Genomic DNA, 20,304 nt, shown 5'->3' on the forward strand with positions numbered 1-20,304 from the left:
CGGTGTTTCCTCACACAATCAGTATCCCACTTCTGACACCAAATTTGTAGCGGGACGGCCGTTTGTCTAATATATGGATTATTAATGTCAGGAGAACCGGGTTGACACCAGTCCCCTGGGGGACACTGTAAGTTTTTGAGTGAACCGTGGGTAAGTTGTGGGGACAGAACCCCACGTTACTGCCTTGTAAGGAAAACACGAAAGCACAATAAAGTTTTATATATATCACAATAAACACGTTTAATTAACTTTTAAGTCACAACCAGCAACAATCTCAACAACATACAATTACTCCCAACTACCTCCTCACCCTCAATCTGGTTCCCACCCTCAGACGATGAAATTAATGTCTGAATCGGATTCTGAATCTGCACCAAACGATCCACCCCTGAATCAGAATGTGTAACGCCCCTGAATCAGAATGAAAAAGAAGAATAAAGAATACTGCATTATCTGTTTATTTAACAAAATATCCCCACCCCCGGGTTATAAAATTAATGTTTTATTACGTAAGCCCGAATAATAGGCCTACAATTTAAAGTGTGTGTGTATATAATGTATTTGTGTAAAAATGGTTACAGAGCTTATAGTACACCTCTAGGTAATCATCCTCGGCCTCCTTCTTCTGCTGTCATATATCCTTGGGTCAACCATGTGTGCTTTCCTCTGGTACGCCTACACCCCGTGCCCCTCACATCAAGCAACACAAGGTAACGCTCCACCTGTCATGATGATCTTCACGTGCACCCTCATGCACGCCTTCAAGTCTACACTCAGGTAACGACGACACACGACCCCCTGGGTCGGATCCACAACACTCCTGGGTAGGGGCGTCCGTAACCAATTTGTATATGTATGGGTGTGTATATGCATGACCAACTTACCTCACAGAATATCACTAACCCCTGGCCTCTCTTTATGTGATCACACCTAATGCTTCATCTCCCTCCTTCTGCCACCACTCCTCTCCTATGAAGCCTGCAAGCACCACCCACGGGTGCCAATATCCCATAGGTGTGACACACATCTAGGCCTGTCCCCAGGGTATGGATATCTCTGTGCGTGTGTGTACGGAATGTTTGTTTGCACATAAATATTCATAACACAAATAATTTACATAGTTCATGATACACAACATTATTCTCCCCTCCCCCCGGGATGAATTTGACATCCTTAATATAATATGAAAAATATGGGCCTACATGCATAAAAATATCAATATGTTTTTATTTAACATGTTTAAAGTTGATGACACGGTAGCGAGTATTTTATAATAATAAAATATCACATTAGCAGAAGGAAGATGATTTATTTTAAAGTCCTCCCAAAATTGCCATAAAATAATTAATTAACACGACAGAGCAATACATCCCGTCCCTCTCAATCATGATTGTCATGCTCAAAATTAGTTTTGCTCCCTCCCTCACTTCAACAATAATTATGATGTGCGACTTCATAATTATGCGCATGCTAACATTTCAATCTCCGAAAATGGCGACTTTTCATTCTTCAAAATTTAGCTAAATAAAAATCAAAAACGATCAAAAATATTTCCACCACCTCCTTCTGCCAATCCTACTTCCTATACCTTCGGTAATATTATCAAAATGATCGGTAAATACATAGAACATGATTATTAAATAATAAATAGAATTTTGTATCGCCAAACATATGAAATTTGATGTAAAATCCTGACATGACATTTTGGAAAATGAATACATGCAAGCGCCTACGCACGATAAGCAATCAAAATGATCACTGATACATGACTTCAAAAATACGATTTAAAAGTCTAAATTTCAATACTGACAATTCGAAAATGTTCCAAAATGATTCCCTAACATTTGACTTTCTGATCTATAACATTTTTATGACATAATTCATAATAAAACAGCGAAAATCACTAAATATACTTGCCGTCAACACAAAGATATACAATCAAACCTCTCACCTGAATCAGAATGGCCCAAGCGTCGCCTTGCGTTAACCACGCCGCAAGCCAACCAGCCAGAACCGGTTCTGAGTTGAACGCGTAATGATGATTGGTCATCATTTTCATAATTTTAATTGGTCGGCACATGCGCTCAGCCTATATTTAAATCACAATTAGCGCTAATTTCAAAAACGCGAATTTTATATAATCAAGCAAGTTAGTGACTATTCGATAATACTATTTTATTCAATCCCGCTTCACATGACTGTGTATAAAGATGAGTTGTTGCAATGTACAGGAGTCAAATGAATAAGCTTACTGTTTATGTACTGCCAAGCTTACATGTCATAGTTACATTTAATATATACATATTTTAGTCGATGTTGGAAATGGCAAATCTTGAATATAGGTTAACAGATGCCGATCACTTGTTGGGAGTGAAATTGTATTTTAACTAACGGGGTGAAATTGTACAAAAACTAATGAATGCATACTGAACTGAGATGTTGATGCATCTAATGCACAAGCGGGGCTTTTATAGATGGATCAACATATCTCAGTACAACTTACAAGTGCCTTTTTGACATGAAAATTATAGGTAAACCCCATAGAAAAGCATATAAACTCAATTTTCTCAAGAAAATTTGTGTTAATTTTTTTCAGGCCCCCCTTCCACCTAAGACAAATTATTCATTGCCGGAACTAAGGCGCGGAGCGCGGCAAAACTTAAGAGTGAAGAAAGTGAGCGGAGCATGTTAAAAAACAAAATTGTCACTAAAATAGTAAAAATTTCATGGTTATTTCTTACCCAAAATGTCACCTTTTACTTCCAAAAGACAGAAAATTAATTTTAGGGTAGTCATAACCCTGGAATTACATGTATGAATTATTTATAATATTTGAAATTTGGGTTAAAATCAGGCTTTTTATGATTTTTGGGCAACATTTAGCATTTTCTAACCATTTGCGTGCAAATTTCTCAAAGCTGGTCAAAATTAAACAAAATTAAAAAAAAGTTTCTCAACATTAATAAAATATTTTTTTGTTACAGTGACCGAAAAAATTTGGGTGAAAACTGAGCATTTTGCCCAAATTTGGCCTTACAGTTACAGATGGATTCATCAAGTCGTTTCCATTCTAAATATATATACTTTTATACACTTTAGACCAAAAAAAGTAAATACCGGTACAGTACCCTACATTTATCATGACTTTTCCATCTTTTCACAGGTAAAAAAAAAAGAAATTGAACAACATGGTTTCCAACCAGAAGTCATTCTTCACACATCTAAGCAGTAAAAAGGATTGTCTTTGATATCATCAAACTCAGGATATATATGTATACATTTTCATCATGAGCTACAAAATAAGTCAAACAAGAACGAAATACTTTACAATGTTTCTAGTATTATTTCTCTGTGTTTTATGGCAAGTGCCATGTAGCGATTCTCAGGTTTTAAATGCTACTTTAGACGTGCCTTCAGCAGCTGTGAACGGTGATACCGTTTACCTCTCGGACAACTTAAACATTGTTGTATCCATATTGTTTGATACAGAAACCTTAGAGTCGTTATACATTCTAGTGACCTTACCTTATGAAATATTTGTAAAAGATGTAAACGCCAATAATTCCATAGTCACAGCTGGATCAAACATTATAATCAGTGACACTAACATCACACAATTGACTGAATCAAGTTGCAGCCTATTCATTCAAAATGTATCTTTTATAAACACATCGTTAGATAATGCGCTAGCCAATCAAATCAGCTTTACTTTCAATGGGTATGTTCACGAATCAAAACTTAGTAAAGGGGACATCCTCGTTATAACCGGAGATGTAAACTATACATTAAGCATGCAAGCAAATCATACGAGTATCTCAATGGATCCGAAATCATTACAATATGGTGGTCCTGAGGTGCAGGAGCTGCTACTTGCAGAGGGATTTCCTATTGATGAGAATGCTACACAACAGAGTATTACTGTTGAGAGAGAGATACAACTGTCTACCAGATTGCCAATGCCGGGGATGTGGTCTATCAATGATGTTGTGGTGCATCTTGGTAAGTTGGGGAACACCTGGGATGGGGGAACATAAGGGGCATTGTTCTTTTGTTACTTATTTAGAAGCTTTTAGAGACTAAAGAGTATTTATACTGGGATGGACTTGGGAATATAGGGGGCATTGTTTTTTGGGTGAAAAAGATCACAAAATATAAAATTCTGAAGAATGGGGGGGATTTTGAGTGAAAATGGAGGGGGAATGCAGTACTTTTTGGTTGGAAAATGGTGATTCCCTTCAGCCCCTGGGTTTTTTTGATCAGTCCCATATGGGTTGATCTCCTCTATAGTCTGCATTGTGTTTTCAAATTAGAAACATCCTAATCATGCTAGTTGTATGCAAAGTTTTACAAGTCTTTGAATATGATTTTATATATAAAATTAAGCTAAATCAGGTCATTTCTAAGCATGTAGTATTTGCTTAGTTTTAATGTTTTTTAATGCATCCTGTACAACCTCACATGTAATTATCATAATGTTAATTGTTATGTTTTATAAGTATATATTGAGAGAATACTTGAGCTTTAAAATGAAGTAAGGCGATATATAATGATATGCTGTGTAAATAGTCATTGAATCTTATGCAAGGTTCAGATGTAATCGGGTTATTTGAGTATCATTATATATTTAGTTTGATTACCATTATTATCACCATACATTTTAACTATTTATAATGTATACACATCACTGTGTATGATTTTCTGTATACTTATAAATAAGGAGTGCAACTTGGGGGGGGGGAGGGTAAACTCAGAATCAACTGAAATTTTGGGTTTAATTTTGTTCGTGAATATCTACTGCAAAACATCATAAATGGAGGACTTTAAAAATTATATTCTGTTTTTAAACCAGACAGATTGTCTAATCATGAAGTGGCCAAGTGATTAAGGTGCATGGCACACAAACCTGACTCTGAGGTCCTGGGTTCGATTCCCAGACAGGATCATTTGTTCCTATGTTCTTTAAAGATAAGAAATTGTTGAGACCTTCTTTAAATGCTCTACAGTGATGTAGCATCATAGGGGTATGGGGAACCATTAGCGCCAATCCCGCTTGAAAAGTGGGGGGGGGGGACATTTGGCCTGAATTGTCAAAAAGTGGCTGAAAAGAACAAAAAATGGGTCATTTTGCCAAAATGTGGAGGGGACACATCCCCATCCCCTTGAGATTGACGCCCATGGAGGAAAGCACAATCGATTGCAAAATTTAGAAAATCCTATGGGAAAATACCCCCCAATTAGACCCGGTGCCCCACCAATCATGGTCGGTGCACCCCCCCCCAATATGATGACCCACGCTATAAAGCCACTGATGCTCTATGATTGAATCATGGCTGGTACCTACCTTGTCCCTGACCAAATTTTCCTTGTATAATCTGGCCCAGAGTAAAACTAATTGAGAAGCTGCAAAATATTATTGCCTTTGCAACTTTTGAACTAATTTTCTTACTATTTTTCTTTTACAGATCTTGTTTCCACATCTTTAACTAACATTCCAGTCCAATATCTTCAGTGTGTTGTCACACCTGCCTCAACAAATGTCACATTCTCAAACATCACCAATATTGATGTGACATATTTTATTCAAGATGGCAACACAATTACACCTATTCATCATATCTCCAAGAGAGATGTTGCAGCTGAAGCTAATTTAGTATGGACTATTGGGGATATCATTAATACCGGAACAGAGGAAGTTGATCTTGAAATTATGGTAAGTGTGATGCTGTCAGAAGCAGGGGCATAACTAGAGGGGGGGGGGGCTGTCACCCTGTGTAGTATCTTGGTACCCCTGTGGGATTTTTAAAATAATTTGGGGCCTTTTTTTGACCATTTTGGATAAGTTTGGACCATTTGCCTCCCTGAAAGTCACTTTGCCCCTTCCCCACCCTTGGCCCTCCCTCTGGCCCTCTGTTAAACAAATATTGGCTACAGTCCTTGAATAAACTCATCAGGTCTGTAAATTATCCATGACATTAAGAATTTCATCTGATCAAGACCAGTCAAAACTTACGTTTTTCTGGACGTTTCATCAACCATCGGTTGACTTCATCAGCAGTTTTGCTGTTTTGAAGTGCTGTGATATTGAACCGGCAACTTACCACTTTTCCTTTGGATCCAAATTGCTTCCTTGATCCATCTTGTCTTGCTGTTTGTTTCCGTGTCTATGATATTGGCCCGGAGTAACAGCGGCAAGCTCCTAAACAGAGATGAGGGGGCCTACCAACTTTCACATCTGTACGATCCTTTGTTGCATAAGAACTTTGACACAGGAGGTGATGCTGCTCCAACTTCTAGAGTTGCCAGTTCAAAAATTCAATATCACAGCACTTCAAAACAGCGCAACACTGCTGATGAAGTCAACCGATGGTTGATGAAACGTCCAGAAAAACGTAAGTTTTGACTGGTCTTGATCAGATGAAAAAAAGGACCCCAAAAGTCCACATTTTAGATGCAAGCAGTTTTTTCCGAAAAGTTTCTTTGGAAATCCTTCTATGGGCCTGACCACATTTCTGTAATTCATACACGTAATTAATATGTGTCCATGGGGAAAATATATTCATTTTTAGCTTCTGTGTGCTGATGATTATGCAGTATTTACAAACAAGTAAATTATTTTGCACCTTCCAATGGTCCCGCCCTTAGGGACTGTTCACAAACACTTGTTATGGAGGGGGCTGATGCAAAAAAGGGGGGCTTAAAAGTTTTGACCCTCCTGAGGGGGGGGCCTGAAAAAATGATCACAATTTTTTCTGGGAAAATTGAAATTATATGCTTTTCTATGGGGTTGACCCATAATTTTCATGTCAAAAAGGGGGCCCTGAAATTTTTGAGACCTGAAAAGGGGGGGGGGGGACTGAAAAATTTTGTGATGAAAATTGTTTGCAACAAGCCCCCTTAACAAGTGTTTGTGAAAGGTCCCTTATGATTGTGTGAAGATCCCACATTACCAAATGCCAGTCCCATAGATATGTGTATTGAATTCTATAGTTATGTGACAGAAAATAAACAAAAAGGGGTTTTAAATCATTAAAAAAATGGCAAATTTTAGCCCAAATCATGCCAATTTCCACTTATTTTAATGCGCTCAGTCGCTCACCCGACAAGCAAGAGACCTGGGGTTCAAGTCCCCGCACAGGCAGGTATGTCTGAAGTTTTTACTCTGGTATATCTGCCTATGAATGTCATTGTTTCCATTTGTAAATATTGTGCTAGTGTGCGATGCGTTCTTTCCCCTGTATATTTAATTTAGTTTATATAACCTTTTTTCCATGAATTGACACGGGCAGTAATATTAAGGGCACTCAATCATATTCAATGGCGTAGATTTCTTTTTAACATTGGCGGGGATGGGGTTGGAAAACAAATCTTGAAGTATAGTGAATCCAGCACTTTTGGTGCTAAAATGGGCAAATATGAGGTTAATTTGGTCAGAAACCCATATTCAGGTGTCAACATTGGTGGGGGGGGGGGATAATTGTATGGACAATACAAAATATTGGGGGGATTTATCCCCCTCCGGGAGCTACGCCTATGATTGGTTTTGGTGGTGCAAGATCTGAAAGAACGCATCATACAATGTCCATCTGTACTTGAAATACTCATTCACATTGACTATAATAGTGTGTGTGTCAATAAATACCAAGATAGATATACTAAGTCAAACACTCTTACTCATGGTTATTAATTGAAAAGTACTTCTATTAAATGTCATTGTTTGCCGATTGCTTTCCTGTTACCACGGTTTCCTGTAAGGGATAGTGATTGTACATGCATGGCGATGTCATGGCAACATGTATGTAAACATCGTGGGAGATGTGAAGTACTCTGTAAGATGGTGGTGATATTGGTTGCTATGATTGGATTTTAGAGTAGGGTATATTAATAATAAGATAAGTGCAGTTCAGTTGTACAAATGAAATATGAAATTTGAATAGTAGCATGGGGGGGGGGGTGTATTTTCATGTTGAAGTATATGGGAATATACCACCCAAATGTGTATGAAAATCCTTAGATATGGGTGCATGTTTTTAAAAATTCTTAGAAATGGTACCATGTTTAAAACAATTGCCCCAAAATGCCAAAAATGGGGTAGATTTTTACACATTAGCATGTTTTGATGAATCCAAGTGTGGGAAAATATTGGATCCAAAACATACTAATGATAAAATTTGATGCTTATGCCCAATATTTATAAGTCTTGCCCTGAGTTTTAAAATATTGGATGAGATGTTATATTTTAAAACTAATAGCTTGACGGAAATATGGAATCAATTATCCAATTATATATCAAAATCCTTAGAAATGTGTCCATGTTTCAAAGAAATTGCTCTAAAATGCTAAATTTAAGTGACATTTAAATTTGATAAAATTACCATTAAAACTTGTATCAACACGTAGCAATATTTGCAGTTTCTTTGTGTAAATATATCTTTTCTAATAATACAACTTAAGATTGATATTAAATGTAAACTTTATTTACTGAAAGTAACTTATCAAAAATTCTACTCAACATTGATAATACAGACAAAAATTTATTTCCAGGCAAAAAGGTTTTCTGAGTATAAATTAAATTATTCTTTCTTAGTGGTAGTTTTTTATCTTGATTTATGCTTTATGTTCAACACATGCACCAAGTCTATTTATTTTCTTATATTTCAAATGTTTTGTACCATATTAATTCTCGCTATTCGCAATAAGGGCGCCGCCAGCGGTTTGCGATGTAATCGTGATGTATCATGATGTATCATGGGAAAAGGTCGACATCCAAGTCCGCGCAATACGAATATTACCATGCTATTACATAGGAATACGTGACAATATTTTTTTAGTTTCTCAAAATAAAGGTGTTACACGCGACTCGATACTCTATAATACTTAATAATGTGATTTTAAATGTGCACAATTAATTTTTCTCTCTATCGATTTGCGTGTAATACCGTTATATTGACAAACTAAAAATATTGTCACATGTTCCTATGTAATAGCATGGTAATATTCAGTATTAACTTGGATGTCGACCTTTTCCCATGATACATCATGATACATCATGATTACATCGCAAACCGCTGGCGGCGCCCTTATTGCGAATAGCGAGAATTGAATGTGAGCATAATTTAAACAAAGCAACAAACTTGTTAAATTTTGCCTTGAACACAAATAGGCATATATGCTATCTACTGAAGATAGTAAATTGCCATGGTGAGCAATTGGGAGAAAAATGTAAAAGCTGTTAAGGGATCCAAAATGAGCGTTTATTGCGTTTCGACAGTATTTTTTGTGGGACATGAGAGCACTTCAGACCTATCGAATTGCATATTGAATACGAAGCATGTCTTTCTGATATCAAATAATTTTCATTTTTTTAAAATCACAATATAATACAAATTTTATGACAAATTATAAAAATTTGATATTTTTCGATATATAACAGTCCTCGAAGTAAATTATATAAATCTAATGATATATTCTTAAAGTGTATGTAGCAGGGAGGAAAAGCCGACGGTCAATTGAAAATTTTGACCTTTCATATTGAAGATATGGATTTTTTCCCAAAAAGACCTATTTTTTTGTGTGTTTTGGAAAAAAATCCATATCTTCAATAATGAAAGGTCAAAATTTTCAATTGATCGTCGGCTTTTCATCCCACCTACATACACTTTAAGTATAAATCATCAGATTTATAAAGTTTACTTCAAGTACTGTTAAATAACAAAAATATCAATTTTTAATGATTTGCCATAAAATGTGTATTAAATTGCGAATTTCAAAAAATCAAAATTATTTGATATCAGAATGACATTCTTCATATCCAGAATGCAATTCGATATGTCTGATGTGCTCTAATGCATACCTGCCAACTACTCCGATTTTCGCGGAGTTACTCCGATTTCCCGAGTTTTAAACTCCCGAAAATCGGAGTAAATAATTTTTTTTAATTTCTTTTCCGAAGTTTTGGCGACTTTGGAGAACCACTGGACCTATTCTGAAGTGCTAGGATCATTCACAGTTAATTTGAAAACAATTGGAAAAAATTACAAAAAAATTACAGTTTGTTATCCTTAATATGCAAACCACTAACTAATGTTTACCTCTTCATCTAGCACATATTATAAAATGCATGGAAAACCAATGCATGTATAATATTGTGATAGATGAAGAGGTAAACATTAGTTAGTGGTTTCCATATTAAAGATAATAAACTGTAATTTTTTTGTAATTTTTGTTTTCAATTTTTTTCAAATCATCTGTGAATGATCCTAGCACTTCAGAATACGCCTAGTGTTTCTCCCTGAGACTAGTTCCAAAGTCAACAAAAACTTTGACATGTTTTTTGTTAAATGTTTTTTTTTCTGAATTTTTAACTTTGTATTGTGCATCATATCAGTGTCCTATCAGTCACGTAGGCCCTGTTATAAAGCCAAAAAATCGTTTCAACGAATGATCGTTATGTACAAAAGTATAGGAAACTGCATTTTTAAAAGCACATTTTTTGTGTGAAGGAAGCATATTTTTCAAACTTATAAAAACAGGTCCCAGAATGTTTTTTCACATTTTTTTCAAAAGTTGTAGTCATCAAATATGTGTTGAAATTGTTGCTAGATATGGAGTATAAATCCCTCCTCAAAGTGTAGGGCTTCATTTTCACCTTGTTGTTTTTCTATAAAATGTGTCTAATGTGAAGGGGCTTATATGGGTTTTTACAGTGTAGAAACCCTCTAGCTTAGGGGGCTTCGCCCCTCAACTTCCCACCGGACCTTTGCCCTGGACCCCACCAAGGGCCCTTAAGCGGGCCCCTGGACCCCCCGCCGTCAGGGCGATACTACTGGCGCTTCAGCCCTCGTTCGCCATGTACTCTGTTTTCTAGGTTTTCAATGTTGGCAGGTATGCTAATGTCCCAAAATAAATACTGTCCAAACGTTCATACCCCAGCCCTTAACAAAAGAATCCAATAAATATTTGCCTCTGGTCACCCGCATGAGTTCATAAACTTGCATAGATATATACATTTTTTTCTCTCTTTGTGTGTTTTGGGGTGGGGGTGGGGTGGGGTGTGTTTGAGGGTTTTAAAGGAATACCGTAAAACCCCATCTACAAGCATATATGGGTTTTTTATGAAAGCTTAAGGGCTGGGGTATGAGCGTTTGGACAGTATTTATTGTGGGACATTAGAGCACATCAGACATATCAATTGCATTCTGAATACGAAGAATGTCATTCTGATATCAAATAATTTTGATTTTTGAAATTATGCAATTTAATACACATTTTATGGCAAATCATTAAAATTGATATTTTGATATTTAACAGTACTTGAAGTAAACTTTATAAATCTGATGATTTATACTTAAAGTGTATGTAGGTGGGATGAAAAGCCGACGATCAATTGAAAATTTTGACCTTTTCAGTATTGAAGATATGGATTTTTTTCCCAAAACACCAAAAAAAATTAGGTCTTTTTGGGAAAAAAATCCATATCTTCAATATGAAAGGTCAAAATTTTCAATTGACCGTCGGCTTTTCCTCCCTGCTACATACACTTTAAGAATATGTCATTAGATTTATATAATTTACTTCGAGGACTGTATTATATCAAAAATTTGCAAAATATCAAATTTTTATAATTTGTCATAAAATTTGTATTATATTGTGATTTTCAAAAATGAAAATTATTTGATATCAGAAAGACATGCTTCAGATTCAGAATGCAATTCGATAGGTCTGAGGTGCTCTCATGTCCCACAAAAATACTGTCGAAACGCAATAATACGCTCATTTTAGATCCCTTAACTAATACTAATTAGGCGTATATATACCAATAGATTGGTCTTACAATAATACTTGTTTTTATATGCTTGAATCTGTAATTTATTTGTTCAAACTCCATAATGGAGCCTGGAATAATTTAGCTTTCATCAGAAGCACTCTATATGCTTGTAGACGGGGTTTTTACGGTAATCCAGTAAAATCATCAAAAAGTCCAAAATTAATGAAAAATCATTCAGGAAAAAAATCCCTAAAAAAGCATACCACACTGAATTTCCAATTTTGTGAAGAGCAAACAGCTTGAAAGTGAATGAACTAGACTAGAAAAAAACCACTTATTTCTCTCCTTCTTTGTTTCAGATTCGTTTCCTGTTGTCTGATGCGAGTGACTTAGTTGATGGTAGTATGGTTGACTTGTCATTATATATGGATATGAATGATGTTGTCATTGATTTAGCCAACTATCAATTGGTCGTCAGAGAACCGCAGCTTAGTGTTACAAAGACGGTGTCCAAAGTAAGTGACGATTATTCATGGGTTTTTAAACTAAATGGTTAAAATTGAAAATGCCTCACTTTGTGCTAATGGTAACATCAGTGAACCGAAAATCTCAATGGTTTGCTAACTTCAGGAGCCTTTCTATAATGCCTACTTGGAAAATCTGATATCTTCTGAAGAAAAATATTGTACTTTCAAATTTTTAGTTAATTTCTATATGTGTTATTTAGAAGAGAAAAAATCCATTTGTCATGAAGATAATGCTTTCTTAAATATTTGTCTTTCAGTTTTTAGATATCTGATATCTTCTGAAAGAAAATATTGCACTTTCAAATTTTTAGTTAATTTCTATATGTGTTATATAGAAGAAAAAAAAATCCATTTGTCATGAAGATAATGCTTTTCTTAAATATTTGTCTTTCAGTTTTTAGATATCTGATATCTTCTGAAAGAAAATATTGCACTTTCAAATTTTTAGTTAATTTCTATATGTGTTATATAGAAGAGAAAAAATCCATTTGTCATGAAGATAATGCTTTCTTAAATATTTGTCTTTCAGTTTTTAGATATCTGATATCTTCTGAAAGAAAATATTGCACTTTCAAATTTTTAGTTAATTTCTATATGTGTTATATAGAAGAGAAAAAATCCATTTGTCATGAAGATAATGCTGTCTTAAATATATGAATACTGAAATTACATTTCAGTTTTTCTGTCTGACTTACCCTGTAACCATAAGAATTTTAAATAGCTTTTTAATATAGCTGTTGCTTATACAGAACTTTTTAAACGGGTGTGCCCCCTAGTATCAAAAGAGAAGAGAAATTGGTGAAAAAGAGAACAAAAAGGCCTGTGTGCATGTGATTTTGACATCAATCTTGTATTTGACCATTTCAGCTTTAAAATGCAAACTTAGGCACGCTTTGTGCCATTTAAGCTTCAACATGTTATATTTACATGTTTCATGATCCTTTCTTAGCTCACCAAGAAATTTGCGCCTCCCCCCAGTTGCTGAAGTTTTGTATGCACCTGTATATTAATCATATTAATGAATTTTTTATTCAAACATTATAATGTCCATGACAACAAATTATATAATACTACTTTTGATTTTTCAGACAAGTTATGTTGAAGAAGGCAAGGATCATTCCATTCAGAAGGTGCGCTTCACAACCACTGTGACTCATTCTCCTGACAGCATGGCTGACGCATATGATGTAGTAATAGAAGATGATGTTGGTGATCTCTATGTGGAATATTTTAGTCCTGTTATGCGACCCGCTTTTGGAACAACTGGACTTACACCTGGTTCTTCTTTGATTTCTCTCAAGCAAGATATGTTAGCAGGTTGGTAGTGAATTTGACCTTATCCTTGACCTTAATCTCATGACACTAGAGATAACCATAACCTTCATACTAATCATTATCTTGAACATATCTTCTACCCCTACCCTGACCTTAAACTTAATAATAAATCTCCAGATTCCAGAAAAATACAGCACTAAGAATTTGGAATTACAAAAATATCATCCTGTTTTGCCAAATAAAAACATTGGTAAATAGAAATTGAATTCATTCCTTGATACATTTTCCCCAACAAATACTTTTATTTAAAAAGCCTTATTACAAATCTTGGCTCTATTTGGCTTGACAATGTTAGATTTCAGTTTAATTACATGTTATGCACATTACATTTGCAGTTGGCGATACCATGGAACTCAGCTATGTGGCATTTTTGAATGATGAAGCAGTTGAGCATAAGCAAACAACACCATTCACATTTGAAGCTGAAGTAGGGTGGATATCCTCAGATCCTAATTTGCTTATACCAGGGGTAGGTGTCTATAAATTGGTTCACCTCAAGTTTGAAAGTGACGTAAATGCTTTTTCGCGTGACAACAAGCCGCCTCTGTACGCGTGCGTCATCACGCAGCGCGTTTAACTTTCTGCGCGCGATTCGATACTGTGGCGAGCAAAATACGCACATACATCACTACCAAACTTGAGGTGAACCAAATTATAACATTTGTGTCATAAATTTGTAATACTTTCAAAAGTGATCAACATTGTTAATGGTGTTTTGGTTAAATTGAAGTGTGCTTTTTTCCAACAATACTGTATTCAGAGCCATGAGCGAGATGAGCAACATGTTATTTACTAATTGCTATAGTATTCGGCAAGGTCCTTCAGCAGTCTGCCAATTTGGCGCTGTTTACAGTGTAAACACATAACCCGTTGTGATTGGCTAATTGTATCATGTTATTATCACATTGGCAAGTCATTTGCTGAAAAAACTACATATCATCATGTGACCCAGTCATGACCTAGTTCTTTTTATGCGATAATCATCAGTATGGCAGTGCTGGCACAACTTGTTGAATATCTTACTCTCAGTTGGAATATATACCTGAACCAAAATAAAAAAGCAATTCAATTTGAAATGTAACTTTAAAACAGATAACAACAAAAAAAAAAGAAGAAAAAAAAAGAACAATCATCTAGGCCTAATCACAATGATAGTCTGGAAAGTCCAATTCTTGTAGGCCCATTATGTAAGTGTTAAACATTACTGAGTGCTGCAAAAAATTAATGTTGCTTAAATACCTACCTTCAAACTTCAAAATTTTGAAATATTATTTTAGTTATAATGAATTCACGACCAATACCTTGCTTGCTCCTAGTCATCTTGTGTTCTTTATAAGACTCATATTGGCAACCTTGTAATGAAGATCGATGTAATGACAGATTCCATTCATGTCATGTTAGAGTAATATCAGTAATGAAACCATTTTTATAAAATAAGCTTCCTAAATACATTTTGTCTCCTTTATACACACAGCATCCCGGACGTACCTATGGTCCCATCACAGCAGATGCATGTCTCAATCAAATCACCAGTTATGAAGAGGATCTCATCCTTAATCATGGCCTAGCTGCACTCTTCTTTTTTGTCTTCATGTTAGTTGGTTTCCTGCTGGTTATCATCATATTCTTAATATGGATTAAGTGTTGTAGAAATTCAGAGGCACCATATGCAGTGGTGAACCCAACCAGAGCTACAAGAGCAGCTCAGGCTGGAGGTCTGATTATCAATCCTGGGAGTAATAAAAAGTCAGCTTTGGAGTCTATCAAAGGTTCTAGGTAATGTAACATTGTTTTGTCTTTTGTATGAAATCTGCATTGTTTCGCAGTCTCCCATCTTGTATTAAGCAACACAAAAATTGCTGTGATGCCCTCAAGTGGGAAAAAATGGAAAGGTTGGGTAGGGTTGGTCGATAGATCATTATTGCACAAAACAAGTATCTATCTTCAGTAGATAGCATGTGTATACATGATGCTATCTTCAGTAGATAGCAAATGTATATACCTGATGCTATCTTCAGCAGATAGCAAGTATATACATGATGCTATCTTCAGTAGATAGCAAGTATATACATGCTGCTGTCTTCAGTAGATAGCAAGTATATACATGCTGCTATCTTCAGTAGATAGTAAGTATATACATAATGCTATCTTCAGTAGATAACAAATATATATATACATGATGTTATCTTCAGTAGATAGCAAATATATATACATGATGTTATCTTCAGTAGATAGCAAGTATATATACATGATGCTATCTTCAGTAGATAGCAAGTATATATACATGATGCTATCTTCAGTAGATAGCAAATATACATGATGTGATCTTCAGTAGATAGCAAATATATATACATGATGTTATCTTCAGTACATAGCAAATATATATACATGATGTTATCTTCAGTAGATAGCAAGTATATATACATGATGCTATCTTCAGTAGATAACAAGTATATATACATGATGCTATCTTCAGTAGATAGCAAATATATATACATGATGCTATCTTCAGTAGATAGCAAATATATATACATGATGTTATCTTCAGCTGATAGCAAGTATGTACATGATGCTATATCTTCAGTAGATAGCAAGTATATATATATATACATGATGCTATCTTCAGTAGATACCAAGTATATACATGATGCTATCTTCAGTAGATAGCAAGTATATATACATGATGCTATATTCAGTCGATACCAAGTATATATACCTGATGCTATCCTAAGCAGATAGCAAGTATATACATGATGCTATCTATAGCAGATAGCAAGTATATACATGCTGCTATCTTCAGTAGATAGCAAAGTATATATATGATGCTATCTTCAGTAGATAGCAAGCTTATACATGATGCTATCTTCAGTATAGATAGCAAGTATATGCATGATGCTATCTTCAGTAGATAGCATATGTATACACGATGCTATCTTCAGTAGATAGCAAATATATATACCTGATGCAATCTATAGCAGATAGCAAGTATGTACATGCTGCTATCTTCAGTAGATAGTAAGTATATATATATATATATATATGATGCTATCTTCAATAGATAGCAAGTTGATACATGATGCTATCTTCAGTAGATATCAAACCAAAATCAACATTATCATGCTATCTTCAGCAGATATTATACATTAAATCATTCCATCTCTTACAAAGAGGACCTAAATGACACTTGGAGAAGAAGGTGGGAAAGCTGATCAAAATACAAGAAAGAGGTGTATCACCAATCCCTTCTTATTTTGGGAAAAGTTATAAAAAAAATTGATTAAAAGTTCTGCAACAGTCTCAGTAAATCAAAAATGGAACTGGATTTGAAATCTGAGTATGTGAGATAGAAGTAATTATAAAAGAATTGTGAAAATTAAATGATAATGCTTGAAAGTGAAAATAATACTGAAATCTTCTTGTTTATCATACAGCATGGTTTCCATCGATGACAGTGTCATTCTTGTTTTGGCACTGAAGGATAAAGGGAAGAAATACCAGGAATTTAATAAGTAAGTTGTATGTTAATCCTAATTTTAACCTAAAACAAATCATCATTTAACCATAAACTGAAGAGACACAGGCTAACCACAAGCAGCCAAAGTCCCATCATCACCTGATAATGAGGGCTGATCATTCCATGAAGCGCGACAGACAATACTGCTACGCACATACTGCATATTTTCAAGGTCTTACATGAAGACATACAGCGCTATATCACGTGTATGCGAAGGCACGCAATGCTGAGGTGATTGTTAGACATGCACGATCGAAAGATCAGCCCACATGAATATGCAAGAATTCACAGCATGCAAAGCACAGGAACTTTGACTTCGTTGGTGAATAGTCTGTATCTCTTTAGTTTATGTATATAACCCGTAACCCCATGTGCACTACTTACTTTCTTAGAGTGCCCCACTGTAATCATCTCAGTAACCAATCAGCATAAAGCTTTTAGATCTCTGAACAATTTTCAGCTTTACTAGTATCAGCGCTACTGATATTCTTACAACACCTCTGATTGGCTCAATACATGATATTGCCCTATTTATAACCAATCAAAATAGTTCTCAGAGATAGCTATAGTTTGGCTGGTAGTGCCAATTGCGTTAAAGCTTAAAGCTAACCCTAAAACATACGACTAAAGAGTGCTGTCATTCCCTCATGTTTTTTCTTTTACCTTGCTTTTTAGTCTTGATGTTTGGGCCACCATTCAGACAGACATCAGTTTAGAAAAACAACGCTTAAGTACCATGCAGGACTGTATAGTTATACTCATACACCAGTGGGTGATGGAAGGACAAATCAGCAAAGATTTAGAGGCAAAAACAGTCAAGAAATTCCAGCGTAATGTCAAAGATATGTTGAAGAGACTGGAGGATGAATACAGGGAGGAGTGTCGTGAAGCGGTTAAGAAATTGAGTGTACAAAATCTGGTAAGAATATAAGACTAGTTTTGTAAGACACTGAAGAACAATTTATTTGTCAAGCTTCTTATTTGCTAATTTTGTTTTAAGTCAGCAAATTGTGGCACATAAAAAAGTCTTTATAATAACAATAAGATTCAAGAAATTTGCTCATTTACAATAAGAAGGTGATGTGAAATCAAGTACAAATTTTATATTTCAATCACTTGATTTCTAAAGTATTTAAAAAAAGAAAGCTTAAGCCTGGACAAATAGGAAATATGTGACAAGCAAATGATCTTAAAAAATGCAGTGATTTATAATCACACAGGCATAAACCTTCAAACCTCAGAAAACTTTACAGGAATTTATTGACCACTGTGGCCCAAAACACGCCTTATAAATCATAAAGCAACAATCAGGGATTTGCAACTAAGAAGGGCACAGCTTATACATAATCCATCAAAATATTGCGAGTTGCACATAGGGTGTGTTTATTTAATAAGATTTTTTTTCTATTCAAGCTTAATTGCTCAATTTATTTAGTGGTATTCATTTTCAATTTCAGGTGAAACTGCAACAGCTTAGAAATAAACAGAAGAATCAAGTCAGTGATGCCGAGAACAACACAAAGAATATGGAAAAAGAGGTATATATTGATTGATAAATTGATTGATTGACATGTTGCTTGAGTAAGTGAGTGAGTGACTGACTGATATTTTGGTACTGTTTAATTAATATATGTATTAGACTATTAGTTTGATACTGTTCTTAGATAAAATAATCTACATGCTGAGTAAAACTGGAAATAGACACATAGCTTGAGATGTTTGTTATTTAGAGAATAAAATAATTGTTGTTTTTGCTGTCGTCTGTCATGTCATAGACAAAAGACAGAATAGTGGTGCTGGTGCACATATTCTTGGTCACTGAGTTAAATATTATTTTTTATAACTAAAACTAATGTTATTTAGCAAAAAAAGTTAGTTACCATCATGAGAACTCCCCTTACTCTAAAATTAACCAAACCTGTTTACATCTTCAATATTTAGGCCTAAATGTGTATTTCTAGAAAAAAACACTTAATAATAATATTTCATCCTACTTATGTTATAGGAGAAGAAAGAAATCAGGGCATTGTTGGAAAAACAACACCAGGCAGAATCTGATGAATTAACTAAACTCCTGAAACTACAGCAAGAAGAAGAACTAGAAAAGATTAGAAAGGTAGGAGCCAAATTCGGCATACTGGTGGTTCCAGGATGGATAATTGTAGCATGATGAGCACTTAAAAAGTCAGCAAAAGTATGCAGATCGGCTTATTTTGGGTATAAGTTAGTAGCCTATTGCAGCCTCTTGATAATGGACCATGTAGGCCTTCTCTTCGGATAGAATCGATGTTGTTACTAAAAATTTCTTAAGAGTCAACAAGATGTCCAGAATGCCAAGCCTGTGGGTATGGCTCTTGATATGTAAATTTGCCAGACAAACCATCTTGGAAACTATTGACTCACAGAATAATCAATTTTTTGGATGTCTGGGCCATTCCAGTTGTAATCCATACCCCCTATGGAAGATATGACCTTAATCTCCCACACAGGGGGTGTAGATTTCAGATGGATTAAGGTCATGTCTTTCATTAAAAAAAGCACAGTGATTTATAGTGCGCTATGTACAGGCAGAACACCTAGACGTTGATCCAACAAATGGTTCATAGGGGGAGTATGAATTTCAACTAGATTAGAATAGTTCATTGTATCAGAAAGAAATATCAGACATAAATGACAACCATTTTTAGGTTCAATTTTAATCACTAATTTGACGAGAGATTCTGATAAAACACCTTTTTTTTGCTAAAACAGGAATATGCTATCAAAAAGCGTATGGACCTCAAAGGGCAACAAAGCGCCACTCTAGATGAAGTCATTCTGCAAGGAGAACTAGACGAAGAACAAGCAACAAGTCTAATTCGAGAACATAAATCTAATGTAGCAACACTAGAAAAACTGATGGATGATGAAGTGTCCCGGCAACGCATGTTGCTTGAAGAAAAGCTAGCAAGACGGAAGGCCATGGCTCATGCAAATGTAAGATGTAAAATTTGTTTGAATGAGTGTTTTTTACTTGTAAATTTACTTATTGTTTATGTAGTGTTTCAAAATTGACTTCAACAATTGCATTCCTTCTAAAAATGACTGCATCATGCAACAGCATATATCATGGTCATCATGGCACACTAAGCATGTAGCTCCACAACAACATTAGGCTAAAAAAT

At 35.0% G+C, this 20,304-nt stretch overlaps 1 protein-coding gene across 1 annotated transcript in view; it reads left to right on the top strand.

Annotated features, from left to right (window-relative positions):
* LOC140148799 (limbin-like) overlaps window positions 1-20,304 on the top strand; it is a 53,833-nt gene that overhangs the window by 14,819 nt on the left and 18,710 nt on the right. The window contains exons 2-12 of the mRNA XM_072170872.1: window positions 3,164-3,999; window positions 5,463-5,710; window positions 12,124-12,279; window positions 13,380-13,608; window positions 13,962-14,095; window positions 15,101-15,402; window positions 17,058-17,135; window positions 17,816-18,059; window positions 18,598-18,678; window positions 19,146-19,256; window positions 19,892-20,116. Of these exons, the coding sequence (XP_072026973.1) occupies window positions 3,288-3,999; window positions 5,463-5,710; window positions 12,124-12,279; window positions 13,380-13,608; window positions 13,962-14,095; window positions 15,101-15,402; window positions 17,058-17,135; window positions 17,816-18,059; window positions 18,598-18,678; window positions 19,146-19,256; window positions 19,892-20,116 (2,520 nt within the window). The 5' untranslated portion in view covers window positions 3,164-3,287. The remainder of the gene's footprint in view (window positions 1-3,163; window positions 4,000-5,462; window positions 5,711-12,123; window positions 12,280-13,379; window positions 13,609-13,961; window positions 14,096-15,100; window positions 15,403-17,057; window positions 17,136-17,815; window positions 18,060-18,597; window positions 18,679-19,145; window positions 19,257-19,891; window positions 20,117-20,304) is intronic.

The sequence above is a fragment of the Amphiura filiformis genome, chromosome 3 (genome assembly GCF_039555335.1).
Source record: "Amphiura filiformis chromosome 3, Afil_fr2py, whole genome shotgun sequence".
Classification (NCBI taxonomy): Eukaryota; Metazoa; Echinodermata; class Ophiuroidea; order Amphilepidida; family Amphiuridae; genus Amphiura; species Amphiura filiformis.